Below are 17,947 nucleotides of genomic sequence, written 5' to 3'. Positions count from 1 at the left end.
AAAACCACCTGTGTGAATCAGCTGATTGGCTGTGGCAACCCCTGATGGGATGTGCCAAAAGGTGAGGACCTTCCATCATGAGAAAAATGTCACAGGAACATGTTTAGAAACACGGAAAACAGGATTTTCATTGGAGTGGGCCTAAACTCGGATCATTTCATTTTCAAAACCATTTTTTTACTCCTTTAGGTAGCAACTATTTTACTTCCCTACCTTTCCTGCAACTTTATTCCTTTTTGTAATCCTTGTTCTATCCTGTACTTTAAAAATGGGGTCATCTGGGTAGCACACTGAACTTTTTTCTTTTTTTATCTATACTGGTGTCTGTGCAGACATGAAATCCTGTCCACTTTTGTCATGGGAAGGATCACACATCAATAGGAGAGAAAAAGGAGATGGTTAAATATGGTTTTAACTGTCTCTTCTGTTTAAATCCAGTCGTCTTTTATTGTCTAAAGTCATTTCTATTCATTTTTACTCTTCTGTCTCTCCCTTCAAATACTTTTTTAGCTCCTTTTCCAGTTCTTTCCTCCTGTTTTACCCTTTCCTGTCTCAGCTCCACTTTTCTTTTCCCAAATGTTCCCTTCCATCTCAAACCTGTTTGTACCTTTTTTTTCTCTTTATCCTCCATCTCTTTATATTCACGTGCTCTCCTCATTTCTCCTTCTTTTCTTCCCTTCTTCCGCTCTGTCTCACTTTTTCCTCTCCCTCCACCTCCCAGACTAACCTCTGCCTGTCTCTCTGCGCCTGCCTCCTCCACCCTCCCCACCTCCTCGTCCTCCTCCTCCATCCCTCCAGTCTCATTCGTTGCTTGCGCACCGTGCCGTGCGGACCTATACCGACCATCTCTCCACTCCTCCACCGACTCTCCTCCTCTCTCTTCCTCCCTCTTTTTTCTCTCTGCTCCGGTCCTCCACTCTCTGCTATGACAGCTCACACCAGCGGCGTGTTGCCCGATCTCAGACCGTCAACCCGTCACCGGTTGTCCTGTCCAAACATCACCATGGACAAGTGTGTGGCCAATTCTCGTGATTGATCTCCTTTTTTCGTTTTTGGGGGCATAAAAAACGACAGAAAAGGGAGGAGGGGGGGCTGCCGTCTTCTTTGAACCCCCCTCCGCTTCCTTCAACCAAGCAGAGCGGCAAGGTGGGGAGAGGGCTTCAGGAGAAGCCAGCTTGGATTAATCTGAGAGCATGATGCCGGATTTGGGAGCACCGGAGATGCTGCTGCTGATGATCAGGAGGACGAGGGCGAAGAAAACGGGAGGACCGAGATGCGACCTCCCCCTTCTCCTCCTGCTGGGGCTCCTCATCGGGGATTTCTCCCCGTCCAAGGGTGAGTTTGGGAGCTTTCCATTGTGCGTGGTGCTGAAACCGGCGCGCAGTCGAGTCGAGACATCTGTAGGAGAGTGTGTGTTGGTGGAAGATGGGAGTTGGAATGTGTGTGTGTGTGTGTTGGGGGGGGATTTGGCGCGTGTCATCAGGTGCGTGCGTTCTTGAGTCAATATGCAGACTCGGTCGTGTGTGTAGGCGCGTGAGAGGAATCCAGAAGTTGGACATCACGTCTGGGGATGCAGTGCAGGCATGCTCTGTTTTTGGGGTCGGTGCTGATGCAGAATCACAGAGAACTTCATCCCTGGAACATGGCAACACCTCCTCTTCCACATCTCAACTTGATCACGAGGAGGAATGTGTGTTTTTTTGTGGAGTCACACTGGCAGAGGAGCAGCTAGATGGGATGCTGTTGCTCAGATGAAGGATGATGGATACCATGTGTCAGCAGTCCAGATCTGTGTTGAAGTTTCTCATGCTGCTGCAGAAAGATGAAGCAAAAAGTGTCTTCTTCAGGGTTCAGTGGTTCTTTTATCAGTCGCTTCTCTCTGTGCACTTCATCTCCTTTTCTGTCCCGGTATCTTTTTCAGCCAAAAGTCACGCTGTTACACACATTCACCCATCCCATTATATATATGTGTGTGTGGGGTTTCCTGTGGTGCCTTTATTTGTATGCCACAATCACACATTCCTGCTGTGGGCCCGGAAATAAAGGGATTTAAGAGAAATTGAGATGTGTGCAGATTAATAAAAAAAAAAAAAACATGATTGAGTAAAGGCACAATCTTTTTAATTTGTTTGCTTTTCTGTTGAGCATAAAAGGAGCCCTTCATATGAATTTTTCACATATTTCCCAGAGTCTAAATTGACTAATTTTATTCCTAAAATCTATCATTATGTTCACTTTGATTCACGCCAGTCAGAATTAAAGCCTTTACAGTTTAGAGGTAATTGCACAAAGAGAAAGCGTGAAAAAAGAAATGAAAGGATGTGTAGACATCTGGAGAGACAGAAGGAGGGATGACAATAAATAATTTCATCAAACCTCAAACGGTCGTGAGGCTGTCTTTAAAATGCCCCGTTAAAATGTGCTGCCAGGTTTATCGCTCTATTTTTGTAAACTTTGTCTTAAAGGTCTAACATTTTTTACCATGATTTTCTGAATTCTGCTCTAAATATAAAACAACCCGGTGAATTGCTGATGTTACATGAGTCGGGCGCCAACAAATTCTGCCCTCTTTAACTGTGTGTCAAAAGCTCAGAAAGAGAAATCCTTATCCCATTAATCAACAGGTTGTTATTGTCAAGAAACGTCCACGCGTCCAACTGTGATGACAATTCACATGGCGCTTATTTAATTATATTGTTAACTGCACTCTGCAGGAGACTGTACATGAGACATTTTGGCACACGCGTTCCCAAACACACACACACACAGCTGAGGATAACATGTCTGAGAACTTCAGTCTGGATTCCCACTGGGACAATAAAGCACTTGTTTGATCACTTGAGCACACATTCAGTTGACACATTTGCATTTTTCTTTTTTTATTTTTTTTTTCTTTACATTTGAGTGTTTTGGAGGTTATTTATTTTGCACCTATTGACGCCCTCAGATTCACACCCAAGTAATCTCAAAAAGTATGAACAAGGTGACAATTAACTGAGGCCGAGTCGATGCCAAAAACAAGATATTGGAACTACTTTTTCTGCCCCTCCTGCCTGGCTTACTGATATCACACATGAGGAAGCAAATACACACTTTCACACATGCACAAACACACACTTTTAGTGTGGGGGGAAATTAATTAAAACGGAGATACCCGTCCAATTCAAATGCAGTGTAATTACACCAAGCTTATGGAATCAATATACATTAATAATGGAAGAGGTGTGTTGTCAGAGCTAAAGTGTGCAAAGATCCAGAAAGTGGAATAGGATAAAAACAGAAAAAAAAATATTTAGAAATGTTTAGAAATAGTTGGTATAGATACAAAAACTTAAAAACATTGATAAATCACTAAAATCTCAAACTTAATAAAAACAAATATTTAAAAATGTGCTACTGTCTGAACTTAAAGTAAATGTTGTATAATAAAAACATAAAATCCCAAACAAAACTGGTTGGTGTTTATTCAGATGTCACATCTTCTCAATGATTCTGCTTTACATGCAGAGTTTCCCAAATGTGCTTTTCAGTGATGGATGTGTCTGCAGTGCAGCCTGCAGACTTTAGCACTTATGCCATTTGGCTGCAGAGCCATGATGTGGTAATTAATACAGAAAGTGGAACTGGATCATGTGGTCCTTTTCATTGTGATGGAGCTAAAACCTCAGCCAAGTTAAAATATTGCTCTAGTGCAAAAAAGAGAGCTCAGCTTTGTGTGCTTCTTGAATTGTTTGTATTGCAGAATGTGATTTTACATTGTCTTAAAGGGGGAAAAAATAAATAAGGTGGTGCTTGTAAGTTTTCACTTTTTATTTTTAAATTTAAATTTGGCACATTTTATTTCAAATAAAATGTAGTGATTTCATTGATTAATTTGTTCTAAGACAACTAGTGTGGAAGGTCATTTAAGGGCATCAGTTATTTGAGTACCTTTACATTCAAACATATGCGAATTATAGAATTTATAAAGTACAGGGAAAATAAAAAGAATAAAAAACAGGAAATGAAAAACCTGTAATTAGTCAATTAACTTGGTATTATTAATTACAGCAACTTTCAAATTCTAATAAGTAGTTGAAGCATAGTATAATAAGTTTGTCACTGTTTTAAATATCTTTAGATATCTTTAGTGAAGAAGTTAATTGGCATTAGCTAAACAAGCAAGTGCTAAAAACCAAATCATCGACTGCAGAATCTCCATAGACAGATAAATAAATCCAACACAGCAATTATTAAAAATATAAGAAAAAAAAAAGAAGAAAACATGGGATGAATTTTTTTGCTACTTATTGCTTTACGTTTTATTTTAAAGTAAGATTAAAGTTACAATCGTAAGAGATATGCTTGATTGAATATATATATCTGTATCCTACTAGTTGTTGTCACACAAGTATTTCTATATAAATACTGAACTAATATAATAATCAGCTCAGTCTATAATGATTTTATTCCTCCTGCATGTTCATGGAGGAACATATAACTGTTTTTACAAAACTTGAACAATTCAACAGTTTGGACATTTTGCCTTTTTTTTTTTTTATAAACAAAACACCAATTTAAAACAAATTATTCAATTCATGAAAATAACACCAGCCATTGCTTTATTAAAAAAACACTAAATCACTCTCATTCTAAATTATAGGATCTTAATATTTCTTTAAAAAAAATATTTTTTTATTTCTGTTTAGCACGAACTGAGTATTTTTTCACATAGCAAAAAAATGAAAAAAAAAAAATAAATACCAGACACTAGATGTCAGAGTCTGAAAGATATAGCTTCTGATAGTAAACTGCACATGTTTTGGCGGCAGATCTGCAGGCCTATTTTTGGATCAGAAGCTGTCATGAAAAGCATGACAGGACTACAAGTTTATCAACTGATGAAAGGCATTTAAATTTTATACTATCATTTTTTAAAGGAAATTTGTATTTATTCAATTATGTTAAATGGAAAAAAAAAAAAAAAAAAAAAAAAAAAAACGGAGCATGTGAACAGATTAATATTTTGACGTGTATAAAAATAAAGTTAAAAAATGAGTGCAGCTTTCATCATGAAAGTGATGTACAGACTGTGTACATCTAGACGCTGTCAACATGTGCAGACAATTATTATAATTATTTTTTTTTAATGTAAGTTGTGTTTCTTTCCAGATTTGGCCTAATTTAAGAACATGACGATTAATGTCATATTTTTTTGTATATTTTTTTTTCCCTTGAAAAGCTTTTAAATTCTGTTTTAATTCATTGGTTGGCTTTATATTTGCTTTATAAGTCTTTTAAAACGCCTACCCTTTTTTGTTTGTCTTTTGTAATTTTTCATGAAAAATTTGAGTAAACTTTGTTTGACATTCATGTAGTAGTCAGAGATGCCTTTAGGGGGCAGTGTGGAGCTGTTGATTTATGGAAAAGAATATAGGCTACCGCTTACAGTTAATGAAGATGCTAACAACATTTTAAAAAACATTTTTTACTGAAGGATTTTATATCTAATTTGATTAATTTAGTAATTTCAAGTATGTTAGATACAAGTTTAATGCTTGTTTGTTAGATGACTGAGTGGAGTGAAGGAGGTTTTCTGATAAAAAGCTAGCCGCTCAGGCATGAAGGGGTGTACTGAAGGTGGAGAAGAAGCAGTGAAACAAGGATTTTCAATAGAGCATTTTTTTTTTACATCTGACATATATTTGTATTATGATAGAAAATATCACATTAGTGTTTTCTTGAGTGTGTGTTGGAGCACAGTTGCTGGTTGTGCTTGGATCAACAAGGCTGTGTGAAAAGGGTCAGTACATGAATTGTGAGTGTGGCACGAGCAGTAAATAAACACAAGAAAGAATGTCCAAGTTCATACATAAACCAGGTTGTTTGGACTGAGCCATAAAAAAGTCAGTTAAAGGAATAAATAAAAACAACCAACCACAAAAGCACACATAGATGAAATCCTGTGTTTTAACTTTTTATGGGTTTTTAAAATTCTGTTTATCAAAAACAATCAATGTGAAAATAAAACGCTACAGAATTAAAGACAAAAATAAGTAAGTTATGCACAATTATTTTTGTGAATCACACATAAAATCAAATTTCTATATACCATTGGCTGCTTTAATAGGTTCACTTCTTTGTATAATTCAGTTGCATTTTTTTTAGCAAAACAAAAGATAACATTGTGTTGGAATGTACCACTTTAATTTCTTTTAGGAGCCATCATATGTACCTAAACAATCCAAGAACACATGTAAAGGATGTAGAACTAATGTGCTTAATGCAGGTGATCAAATCAGATCAGTGAGCAATGTGCGCCTAAGTAAGCAATATCATTTATGAAACAGAAAAAAAACTTTTATTACAGTAGAATAAAGCTAAATTTAAAGAACAAATGACCTTTTCTAGTCCTCGTTCCTTTTACATGCTCAAAAAGAAAACCAAGAAAATTCTACGTTGGAATTTAGAACAAAATTTGAGATTGATACTTTTTTAAATCAAGAGTAATATATTTTGATAATGTTTAATAAGAAATCACAAAAGAAAGAGGATGCGCACCAAATGTAGATGCATACCGATATATTTCTGATTTAAAACCCAGGAAGGAGATGTGCTGCAGACCCAATTTGTCCTGGATACCTGTGGATGCAGGTAACACACAGGTCCGCGTCCGGGGTTGATGTACTGCGCGTTGGGACTGACTGTTCAGGCAATTTTGGGCAGCATTAACACAGTTGGAGTCAGGTGCCTCATGGTCATTAGCCGTCTCTGTTTATATCCAGCTTCAGGCTCAACAAATCTCAGTTGTTTAATTAAAACTAGCACAGGCACAGCAGGAGAACCAGAACCCTTCTGTTGGTTCAGGTCTACATCATAACCTGTCAGGAAGGAGGCTTTTGTGCCAGGAACAGTGGAGGCTTGATGCTTGGAGCCAATGAGAAAGACGCCCCACAGGCAGCAATGGGTACTGTCAGCCAAACGGAGCCTCCGAGTTTACAGATTTAGAGTCATGTGGTCCAGTAGAGCAGTATAAGATGAACTATATATTTCCTCCTCTTGACATATTTCAGAGAAGTTCAGTTTGACAGGGCAAATGTGACTTTTATCAGTCAGAACTGATCATCCTCCTAAACTCGATTCTTCTAGATGTCCACTGAGACCAGTGGAAACGCAGAGGCACACAGGAACTCAAGTACTGTTTACTATCACAAAGTACACAGTTCAACCGAGAGCAAAGGATCAGTGTTTAAGTGTGTGGACAGGAATAGAGAGCTACAGAGAAATATAATGGACACTGGGAGCAATGAAGCATAGCGTTCACATCCAAGTTCAGAAAATCAAATATACATCTACGGCATGCAGTTCAAAGTGATAAAAGCCAGGAACTAAAACCGAGCATATGTCAAGTCCACACAGGTCATGATTGTGCTTCTGTCTAAGAAAGAGAAAACCTTTTTTGGCCATTTTGTGCTGGCTTGGGCAAGAGCGAGAAAGCAATCCATCTTTATGTGTTCAAATGCCATATGTTTAAAGGAAACATGGCCTACATTCAGTACAGTTACGCTGGGACAGACCGAGGGGGAAAAGAGAATACGTGAAAAAGAGAGCACGTCTAAAACAGAGTCAGACACCAGAACATGTGAGTTAAAGACACACGAGCAGAGAAAAAGAAAGAGGTTTTCTATCTTTAAGAATGAAACAAAGATTAAAAAATGGGGTATACTATTTCTGATAATCAAGAATAACTTTAGCATCTTCTCAATAGCATTTGGTATTAAGTTAGGATGTTATAACTCACTGAGATTATTTTATAAAAAGTGAAAGTCCCATTTCTCTAAAAAGACTGAAGGTCTGTATTGACTTAATTCTAAATGACCTATTCTGTTTCTTCTGCTACATATAGATTGCATATTCTGGCTTGATTGCATGAATTATCTTTTTTCTTTTTCTTTTTTGTAAATGCTCCTAATGGATTCCAAACAGACTTAATTTACAAATATAAAACTCTACATGGAAACATAAAAATCATTATTTGTGAACCTGTTGGACACTTTTTATATGTCAGAATATGTTTTTGGAAGTTTTTTGAATCACATGGTTATTAGGAGGCTTCATTGGAGAATTTTCTCCAATTTGTAACCTTTGTCTGGAGCTCTGGTCTTCGATGGCAGTTATGCGCTCCAGATTCCGGCCTAATGAGGACACCTGATCCCACTGATCAGAGAGATTATTAGGCTGCTGGAAGTGAGGGAGGACTGTAGTTCTAAAGGATTGGGTTTGGGCAGAACCGATTTGGGATTTATTGGCAGTGAATGTATCTTGTGTTGTAAAATATTTAATGAAAATTAATTTGCAAGTATCTGGTTATTGGATAGAATGGATAATCTCTTTAGGGTACATATGGAGAATAAAAAGTTAAGAAAACTACAGTAAAAACATTGCTCACACAGAAAAATTACACAAGACTAATTGGTAAAATATACTGTTCCTTGTCAATAATTTACAAGTTACTTACATATTGTAAACTTTAGAGACGTAATGATTAAAAACCTAATATTTAAGAATTTCCTTTAAAAAGTAGCAAACCACCCAATTGTTAATTTCAGTTTCAAAAAAAGAAAGCAAAATCCCTTTTTTGAGTTAAATGTTTTTTTTTATTTTCACTTAGTGTATAACATATGTTTATTAATCATTCTAGTAGTCTATAGAATAGAAAAATAGCCCAGTCTTTTCTTTATATTAGGGATGGGCAATACTGGGGATTTGGGTATCGATCCGATACTAAGTAATTACAGGGATAGTATTGCCAATATTGAAATATCAATACTTTTTTTCTTGAAATGTTTTTTTAAATATTAAACTTTTTAAAAAAAATAAATGTGTAATAAAGCAAAGGACAGACAACATCACCAAATACAAATGTTTATTAACTAATAACAGCAATTTGAACTAAATAACCATCAAGTATAGAACATGTATATTAATAATTGAATAATACAACAGTATTGAGAATAAAATAATAAATAGTGCAAAATTTGAAAAAGCACAATTATAAGAAAAATAAAGGCAGTAGTAAAATATTAAAGTTTCTAGTGAAAAAAATTAAACAAAAGCAACACTGTAATAAATATAAAAATGCAAAAAGAAAAACAATAAAAAATCCTGCCGTTGTATGCAAATATGTGGTTCTTGACTCCCTCCGCTCATCGATGAAACAATGAGGTGAGGGGCCAGGTGTGAGGAGATGGTGCACTGTTTACACAAACAGACAACGTTGCCAGATTGGGCACAAATTGGGCGGGTTTTTACTCTTTTTGTCCAATCTGGCAACACTGCAGACAGAGATACTAATTCAAGCCCTTTAACGTACATACTGAAGAAAAACTGCAAAGAAACTATTGAAAGTATTGATCTAGTTAGTATCAATACTTCACCTATACTATAGTATACTATCAGATTGATACGCCCACCTCTAGTTTATATTAGTCTATGAGGTGTAGCCCACCAATTCAATAGTTTATTTAATTTTTATGTAAATAACACATAAATCATTTCCATTTTATAGGATATTTTGTGAAGATTGTTCAGTTGAATTTGTTTTTTTATCGTCCACACAATTTTCATTTCTATTGATTGTCTTTAACCTATATCAGTCTTTTCTTTTCAGTTTGTCATTGTCAGATCATCTGGTTTTTCACTTGTAGATATTTTTTGTCATCTTAAAGTTTATTCATCAATATTATTATTATTATTCAGTCTACATATGTACATTTTCAATTCATGATACAAAAGCAAAATTGTTAACGAAAAAAAAGCACATCAAAGAACCAAAAAATTAAACCAATTATTGTTTACTTTATTCTCAATTAAGTTATGCTATTAACATTAGCTGGACCTCATCTCAAAGAATAAACGTGACAGTATCCCAATTTTGAGATAAAATCTCATTCTAAATCAATCAGACAAACTAATGAATGGTTCATTAGTCCATCATTTTCATCTCTAGTCCAGGGTGTTTCCTGCCTTTGCTCAAAGACTCTGGGGATATAATCTGTCAGACCTTTACACTCATGCATACATCAAACAGTGGTGTGCTGGTGGGATGTTGCCATGATGTGGATTTAATGACTGAAGTCAATTATCTCATGCTTGTAATGAATGCTACATAACTCATAATAGAAACCTACTTGCCTGTCATTTAACTTGCAGAAAGAACGTGTGTGTCACATCCAATGGAACACACAAATTATGACACTTAGGCTTGTTATTTAGGGCTTTACAAAAATGTTGCTTGAGAAGTTCAAACCATTATTTTTGGGTAAACCAATGCCAAATCTAGGTAATTGTAGTTTAACCTCTTCATTAAAGAGAATTTTGACATTATTTCTTTCTTCAACAAGACAAATTTGTTCAGTCATTAATAGTTTTTTTTGCCAGCTAGATCCAACATCTAAAGAAAATTTCGCCATATGGTGTTAAAACTTTTCAAGCACTGCTGCTTCAGCAACAACAGTTTGTTACTGTTTTCTCTGCATTGCCAATTCCTCACTGGTGGGAGCCGAGGTTTTTTTTTTTTTTTTCCATTGGATTACTCAGCCAAGCAGCTCTAAAAATAAGCATGAAATGAACATCTCAGCTGGAATTCATAATGAAAAATTTCTTAGTGTGACTACAAGATTGCCATAAAAAACATCCAAATTTGATTTGGCAGATTATTTGGAAGATCAACAACTGTGGTACATTTTTAACAGTAAAATATATAACTTCCTCCGCTTTCATTTTTTTTCTTTCTTAACTGTTATGCAATATGCTATACGGGCCTCTTCAAGCAATAGACACCAACTGCTTATTGATAGAAACACAACACTGAGACTTTTTATTATCTAGACTTGAGATGCCAAATGTCAGTCCTCAAAGTGTCTAAATCTCAGCAGCAAAAATCCATAGACCGTTATTCCACTACCTTTTTTTATTAGATTGGCACAGACTGATGTTAAAACAGTTGTTGGTTTAAAGAGCCACTTGTCTATTTTTATTTACAGGGTACTAATCAAATGCTATGTTTCATTTTTCTTTTAACAATTATTCAGTCTGAATGCAGAGCAAACACAAGGTTCACGACTTGATCTTGACCAAATTAAGTGAACATGGTCTGGATCATTTAACTTTTCCAATCTGAATACACCCATAATAACTCGTGTTTTCTTCCACTAAAAATAATCTTGGTGCAATGTCGATACCAACACAAATCAATTCTTGTTCTTTTCACCTCATGATCCAGGTGGTTAGGACCACTTTACAGCTGTTGGGCATTTTTCTCAGTGATATCGAAGCAAGTTAGAAATAAACAATCCTGCAGCTAAAACGCAGAGTTTTGGAATCTGTCTGCTCGTCTGGAGCTTCTGCCCACTGAGCGTAAAGGCTAATGTGTCTGTTATTTCATCACTTTTTCTTTTGTATTATTCCTGCTTTGCTTCTGTGTTAGCATGACATTTTCTATAAGCTGTAGGCTAATAGCTGGCTACGAGGGTAACATTAAGCAGGGTAATGTGGCTGTTAATGTTACATTAGTGTTATTTCAGCTTTTTCTTTCACTTAGTTCCTTGGTTTAAGGGCAAAGTGACTCTGTCAGAGCACACCTACACGCTCTGTGTGAATGTGTTTGTTGGGGTTTGAATCCTGCCTTCCGTGTACCCTGTCGAAGTGTTTGTGTGGGTGCGCACGCTACATATGGAGCCAATGAGATACATTTCCATTTCAAAGCGACGAGTCAGCAGCAGCAGAAGCTACTTTCATCCATTAATGTGATTTTAGGCACACAGAGAGACAGGGACACACACATACTCCCAGGTACTGTACATGGAGAAGCAGTAAGTATTACTTCCAGGTTGGCAAAGTCCTCATATTGTTTTTTTTTTTTTTTTGTCTCTTTGAGTGTGTTCCTTTTTGACTGACAAGCATTCACCATATTTCTACCTTTTACTTGTATTATGTGTACTCCACTTATCTGCTGAGTAGTCCCGTGTTATAATGCTGCTGTCACTTACATTAACAGGCTGGAAACAATACAAGCACAGTACAAGTGCAGGATTTTTTTGCAAGAATATATGTGGAACATCCTGTTGCCAAATATTTGTCTAACTTTCAAGAAAACGAAAAACAAAAAGCTTAGATTGGGGGTGAGAACAAATGTCTAGGGAAGTTATGACGGGCGTATTTTGTGCTTGGCTACCCTTTTGTGTGTAAATGTCCATGACTAAGCAAAAAGTTTGTGCTGCTGTATCTGAGCTTCATGTGCAGACACAGCTTTTCCATGTTCAACCATGTGAAAGCTCTACAAGCTATGTGTCATAATAACGAAGCTCTGCACGTTGAAAGTGAATTCATTTCTTGTGAATTTGTTTATGTATGTGCATTAGTGTTTTCTTGTGCACACAAGACTGCATGAGTGGGTGGATTTGTTTCTGTAAGTGCATCCATGCGAACCTAAACGGCGTGTACTCCTGAAGTTGGAATATTTGTTTGTAAAGAGGTGTGGAGGCATTTTGCTGCTGTTTTCCGTGCTGCTCTAAGTGTGTGCTTATGAGCTTGCTAACAGTCGGTTTAAGAGGTATTCTTGAAATGTTTTACCTTCTTGACTTGCAATAACGCATGCAGAGATGTGTTTGGGTATTGTCAACTGAGCATGTGTGTTTGTGTGAGTATAAATGCACTAGCCACAGGCTATCATTCCTCCAGTAGCATCGTTCTTCTTCTATCCATTTTTAATGATTGGTAATGGTTGCTAGCAGTGTTACTGCACATTATAACAACATAGTAGAAAACGAGCCCTCGATGCTCAAATCAAGAAGACATATTTATGATATATCAATCAAGTGTGAGGATTTGTATGTTTGCATTTGTTGCTTTTTTTCGTGATGTTTGGTTTGATTAATTTATTTTTATTTCTTTTTTTTAACTTTCTCTGTTCAGCAGCAGAGCAAACAGAAAAACTGAAGACTTCTTGTGTTGGACAGATTTTACTGTTACATGAAGATGATAATACGGTGGCTCTGAAGTGCAAATCCCATCAAGAAATTACTTGGTGCAAAAACATTTTAAAGATCACGATGACAGTTAAAAAAAAGCACAAAAAATATGAAACAAAACAACATTGCAATTTAGAAAGCAAAACAAAATTCCATGAACCAAAATGTAAAAAAAAAAACAAAATGAAAAGAAAACTTAGGAAGACAATGGTAATTTTCATTTTTAATTTTATTTATATTAAAAAAGTTCATTATTTCTCTCAAAATAAACAATCAAAATTATACATTTTCAGGACTGTTTATTAAAAAAATGTATCCTAAAACAGAAAAAGAAAGATCAATATGTTCACTTTAAGCAAAACAAAATTAATCAAACGAATTTTTATTAATTTTGTTAAGCAAAATTTGTTGGAAGTAATTTTGCAGCTGATATTGTTGCTTTGTTTAGCGATCTGTTGCACTCACTCCAGATTTTAATTTCCAAAAATCTCTGTTGTTCCTGCTGGAGTTAATCACCCAAATATACTCGACTGAATGGTTTCAGCTTTTTGGTTTTTCTTGTTTTGCTTTTTTCATGTAAGTTTATCATGATTATATATATATTTTTTAAAAGCCTGGACAATTTATTTGTTCAGACAAATACACTTTATTTTTGCCCCTCAAGTCTGTCCCACATTCTATCACCTCTGTTGTTTCATAACACTTCAGCTAGAAACAAAGCTACTTGATGCTAGCTTGTGCTAGCTAAGTATTAAAGGGGGCAATAATAAAATGTTTGGCTGTGATATGACCGTACAGGGAGAGGTGATGTGAAGACATGGAAGAAATAAGGTGAGGAACTGGCTTGCTGACTGACTGATTTACTGACTAAATTATAGACTGGTTGTTAAAGTGATTGACTGGCTTACTGGCTGATTGGTTGTGTAACAGGTCGGCTATGCGACCGACTTGGGGGATTGTTGATTTGTTGAGAGATTTTGAAAGCTTTTTTTTTTGCATAGCTGAACAAAACGCAGTTTTTGGGGATTTAGGGGAAATATTTATATTTATATTAAATTTGTTAGAGGTACAATGGCTGAAAGACTTTTTTCAGCACATAAACTGCTTCTAGTTAAATGCAGATTTCACTTGTTTCCATTAAAGAAAGCAGCACACTTTATAACCAACATATTTGTGCCCCCCCCCTTAAAGGGAAATCTCCGGATTCTTTTCCCTTAAATCCTTAGGAATCAAATTAAATGAAGGTAAATGGAATCTAACCAAATTAGATGAGCAACAGAAACATCAGAATAGTTCGTCAATAGAAGTGAAAAGGAACCCAGATTTTAGACTGCTGACACTTCAAAAGTAGCAATAACTGGAAAGAATCAGAGAGACGAGGGAGCAGAGGAAATAAAGAGCAAAAAAGGTTTTGGGAAAAGGGTGCAGTGCAGGAAAAAGCTAAAAGGAGTTGTCCAATGCATCTTAATGGGGATAATTTAGGGTTAAGCTGTAAAAGGCTTTAAGGCTTTGTAGCACTATCTGCTCTACACAAACACACGCACAAGCGTATCTCTCCTTAGACCATGCATTGTCTTAAATTTAATTTTAACAGCTTATCTAAAGCCCAAGCTCAAGCCAGGGCTTCAGAGTTTATGTTCTTTCTCTTTAACACTTCACTTTTAGCAGAAAAAATGCTGCCAAAGATGCTAAAAAGGAAAAACAAACACAGAAACCTTACAGCACAGGTTTTCTGACCCCTCAAATATTCTAAAACGACTCATAAAAATTGCTTTGAAACATGTTTACATAAAAAAAAAAAAGTAAAACATAAACAATTACAAAAGCTTGGGTTTGAAATTGCGGTGACCGTTTGGGTGCAGAGCAGTCCTGTCAGTGATGCCCATTCCACATATTGCCCCACCAAGCCTCACGCATACACACAGCTGTTTGAAAATTGATTTAGCAGTGTCCTTTACACGCCATTAAATCTGAACAACAGCAATTGCTTTCTTGGCTGTGACAAATGACGGCTAAATAACACACTTTTTCTGCCTGTCTTCTTGTCTGACTGTTTGCTGATCTGAAATCAAGCAAACAAACCCTCAAACAGTCAGAGAAAAGATGAGCAGGAAAACACCCAACATTTGCAGGACGAAAGATAGGGGAGTTAAAAAAGAGCGTTTTCTATTTACTTATTTTTTTAAGTCAATGACCATAAAAATCTATTCTATCAATTTTCTTCTAATTAATTTTTATTCCACCTTGATTTTTTTAATCCACTTACAAGCTTTTTTTACTTTTATTATTTTGTTTAAATTTGACAGCCGATCCAATAGTAAGTCCATTCAATACATTACATCATAAGCTGCTTCTTTGGGGAGTTTCACCAAATGCCTTTTTAATTTCAGGAAGCTAACTCTTGTATTTTATCCTCGTGCCTTATCCCAACTCTCCTTTCATCTCTTTGCCCTCTTTTTTTCCCAGCCTCATGTCTTTTTATCCCTGACTCAGATACACTCGATGTGTTTCACTCACTGCATAAATCTGCTGGTTTTTCCTTCTTCTCCTTTTTCATTCTCTCTTCTGAGACATTTTTTCCTCCTTTTCTATTTGTTATTCCTAATTTTTCATTGTGAGTGACCTCACTCTCATCAGTGTTGTTCTTTCTCTCCTTTACTTTCTTCTCCCATCCCAAAATGCTCCTTGTCTCACTCATTCTCATTCCCATCCCACATCTTCTCTCTCTCTGCCCTTTCAGGTCCTTTGATTAGGCCGTTGGCATTTTCATTGAGATGTCTACATGACCATTGAAATAACTCTCCTGTAACAGTCTCATCTGCCCTTCTTGTGTTTTATTTCTTCTATTTCTGGCTCTTCATTTACCACTTCTACGCTGCGGCATCTCTTCCTCCTCCTTAAAGCTTTTGGTTTTTCAACAGCATTTTCATTCTTTTTTTTGTGCTGCTTGGTTTTCCTGCAATCTCATTTTCCAATCGAAATCACCTTTGCCTATTCTTTTATTTTCTTATGTTTTCTCATATTTTCTGTCAATTTCAAGGCCACTACTAAATCTTTTGTCTAAATGTCAGATGGCCACATCCTCCACCGTTGGCATTATAAAAACAGAGAGTGAGAGAGACGCAGAGGTAAGCAGAGTGTTGGGCTGTGGGGGCTGATGCTGCAGTTTTCCTGTCTTTTTTTAACGGCCTTACAAAAGAAGAAGAAAAATGTCTGAAAATAGAAACCTTAAAGGAAAGTTTGAAAGATATAAGTGGATGTAAGGAAAATAAGCGAACGGATTGGATTGCAGGGGAAAGAGATATGAAAACGAAGGGGTTGAAGGAATAAGATGGGAAGACGTAACAAGAAAAGAACAGAAATAAAGTGAATGGGATAGCCTGCTTGTCTACATGCCTCTAATCTGTTGATGGGTGAGGAGAAGCAGACAATAATCCATTATCTCTCCAAGACTGGGATCTCGCTGCAGCAGTGTGGTACTGCATACTGCTACTGCCAAAGAAGCTAAAAGTGCGGTAAAGCTCCCAGGATGCACTGATGCTCATTACAAGAACAGGCTGGTGTATTAGACGCGATGTAAATGAGGCAGACCATAAGATATCAATACACACCGTTTTACTGGACCAACACACCGTCTAATGCAATCATTTCACATTTGAGAGAGCTAAGCCAACTTTCAGTTCACTGGTAAAATCGTACAAAAGTGATGTTTAACCATTAGTACTTGTGTCTCAATTTATAGCACAATTCATTTTCAGTGGTTTTAACCACTTCTAATCTGATAGATCCCTAACCCAAATTGTTGAGTATTTTCTTTCCCTATACATGGCTACAGACCACAATGAGGTGGTGATGTGTTGAGGTTTTACAGCTAAGTGCATTAGTGTTTAATGTTCAACCACCTGCATTCACTTAAAATGATGGGTAGGAGTCAGTGCTATCAGATGAAGAGGAGATCAATAGTAAGTAGAGGAAGTTGGGAGACAGTTTTAAGATACCTTTGTGAAAATTTCTGTTTTTTTTAAGTTGTCAGCACTCTTCCAGCACCTCATACTGGGTTCTTGACATTCAAACTTTAACCAAGTTTTGCAGATTTTTCTAAAAATCAACACTGTGTTGGGTGGAGACTGCACGTTCCTGATTTAACCCTTTGATGCCTAAATTTAGTTACCTCTATGAAACAAAAATACTTGTGTTTTTGCTTTTTAGTAGATGCTAAATAAAAGTAAGTTTGGGCAGAAGTGGTGATGCATATTTGCATCTATAGGCATCAAGAGTTTGAGAAGCTGATTTTTTCTTTCTTTTTTTTACCCATGATGCTAAGATAGCTGTGAATTGGGGGCGGAGATAGAAGATTTTACATGGCAGAAGTTATTGCAATGGTGGTAAATAAGAGCAGCAGAGTGAAAAGATCAAAAAAACTTATTGTTAACAGTTTAACTATTATTTGGGGGGCTTCGTAACCCCTTTTAGCTCAGCCCCTGCTGTGAATCCATTATAAAACAACAGGTAAAAAGATTATTTTTAAAATAAAGAATTAGAAAAAAAAAAAAAAAACAGGAAGGAATGTAATCTATAATTTCTTGTCTGTCTGTTTGTGTGTCTAATCTCTTCAGTACTTCGATGATCTAATTTCCTTAGGGTATATTGTGTTTTTGACTCAAAGCCAAGTAAACATATTCACATACACATTTTAGATATTTTTTTCTGTGTGAGTTAAAGAAAACAGTGAGTCATTAGTCATTAGATGTCAGAGTTTGTATTGAATCCCAGTAAGAGCTGTACATTTGAATTGTAATAAATTATATAACTACACGTCTTATGCAACCTGACAGTCAAACAGACAGAAAGTTTACGCAACTTGTTTGATTTTTATATCTGTTTTTGAGAATTCCACTTTTCAAAAGCTGCCATTTTGACTCATTGTGCCTTGATTT

At 36.2% G+C, this 17,947-nt stretch overlaps 1 protein-coding gene across 1 annotated transcript in view; it reads left to right on the top strand.

Annotated features, from left to right (window-relative positions):
• Window positions 1-20: 20 nt before the first annotated feature.
• LOC112160491 (CUB and sushi domain-containing protein 1) overlaps window positions 21-17,947 on the top strand; it is a gene marked incomplete in the record, with an annotated part of 398,036 nt that continues 380,109 nt past the window's right edge. The window contains 1 exon segment of the mRNA XM_024295052.2: window positions 21-1,335. Coding sequence (XP_024150820.1) covers window positions 1,194-1,335 — 142 coding nt within the window.

Source organism: Oryzias melastigma, linkage group LG3 (genome assembly GCF_002922805.2).
Source record: "Oryzias melastigma strain HK-1 linkage group LG3, ASM292280v2, whole genome shotgun sequence".
Lineage (NCBI taxonomy): Eukaryota > Metazoa > Chordata > Actinopteri > Beloniformes > Adrianichthyidae > Oryzias > Oryzias melastigma.
Note: the sequence above shows the minus strand (reverse complement) of the source record. Positions and strands in the feature narration are given on the sequence as shown.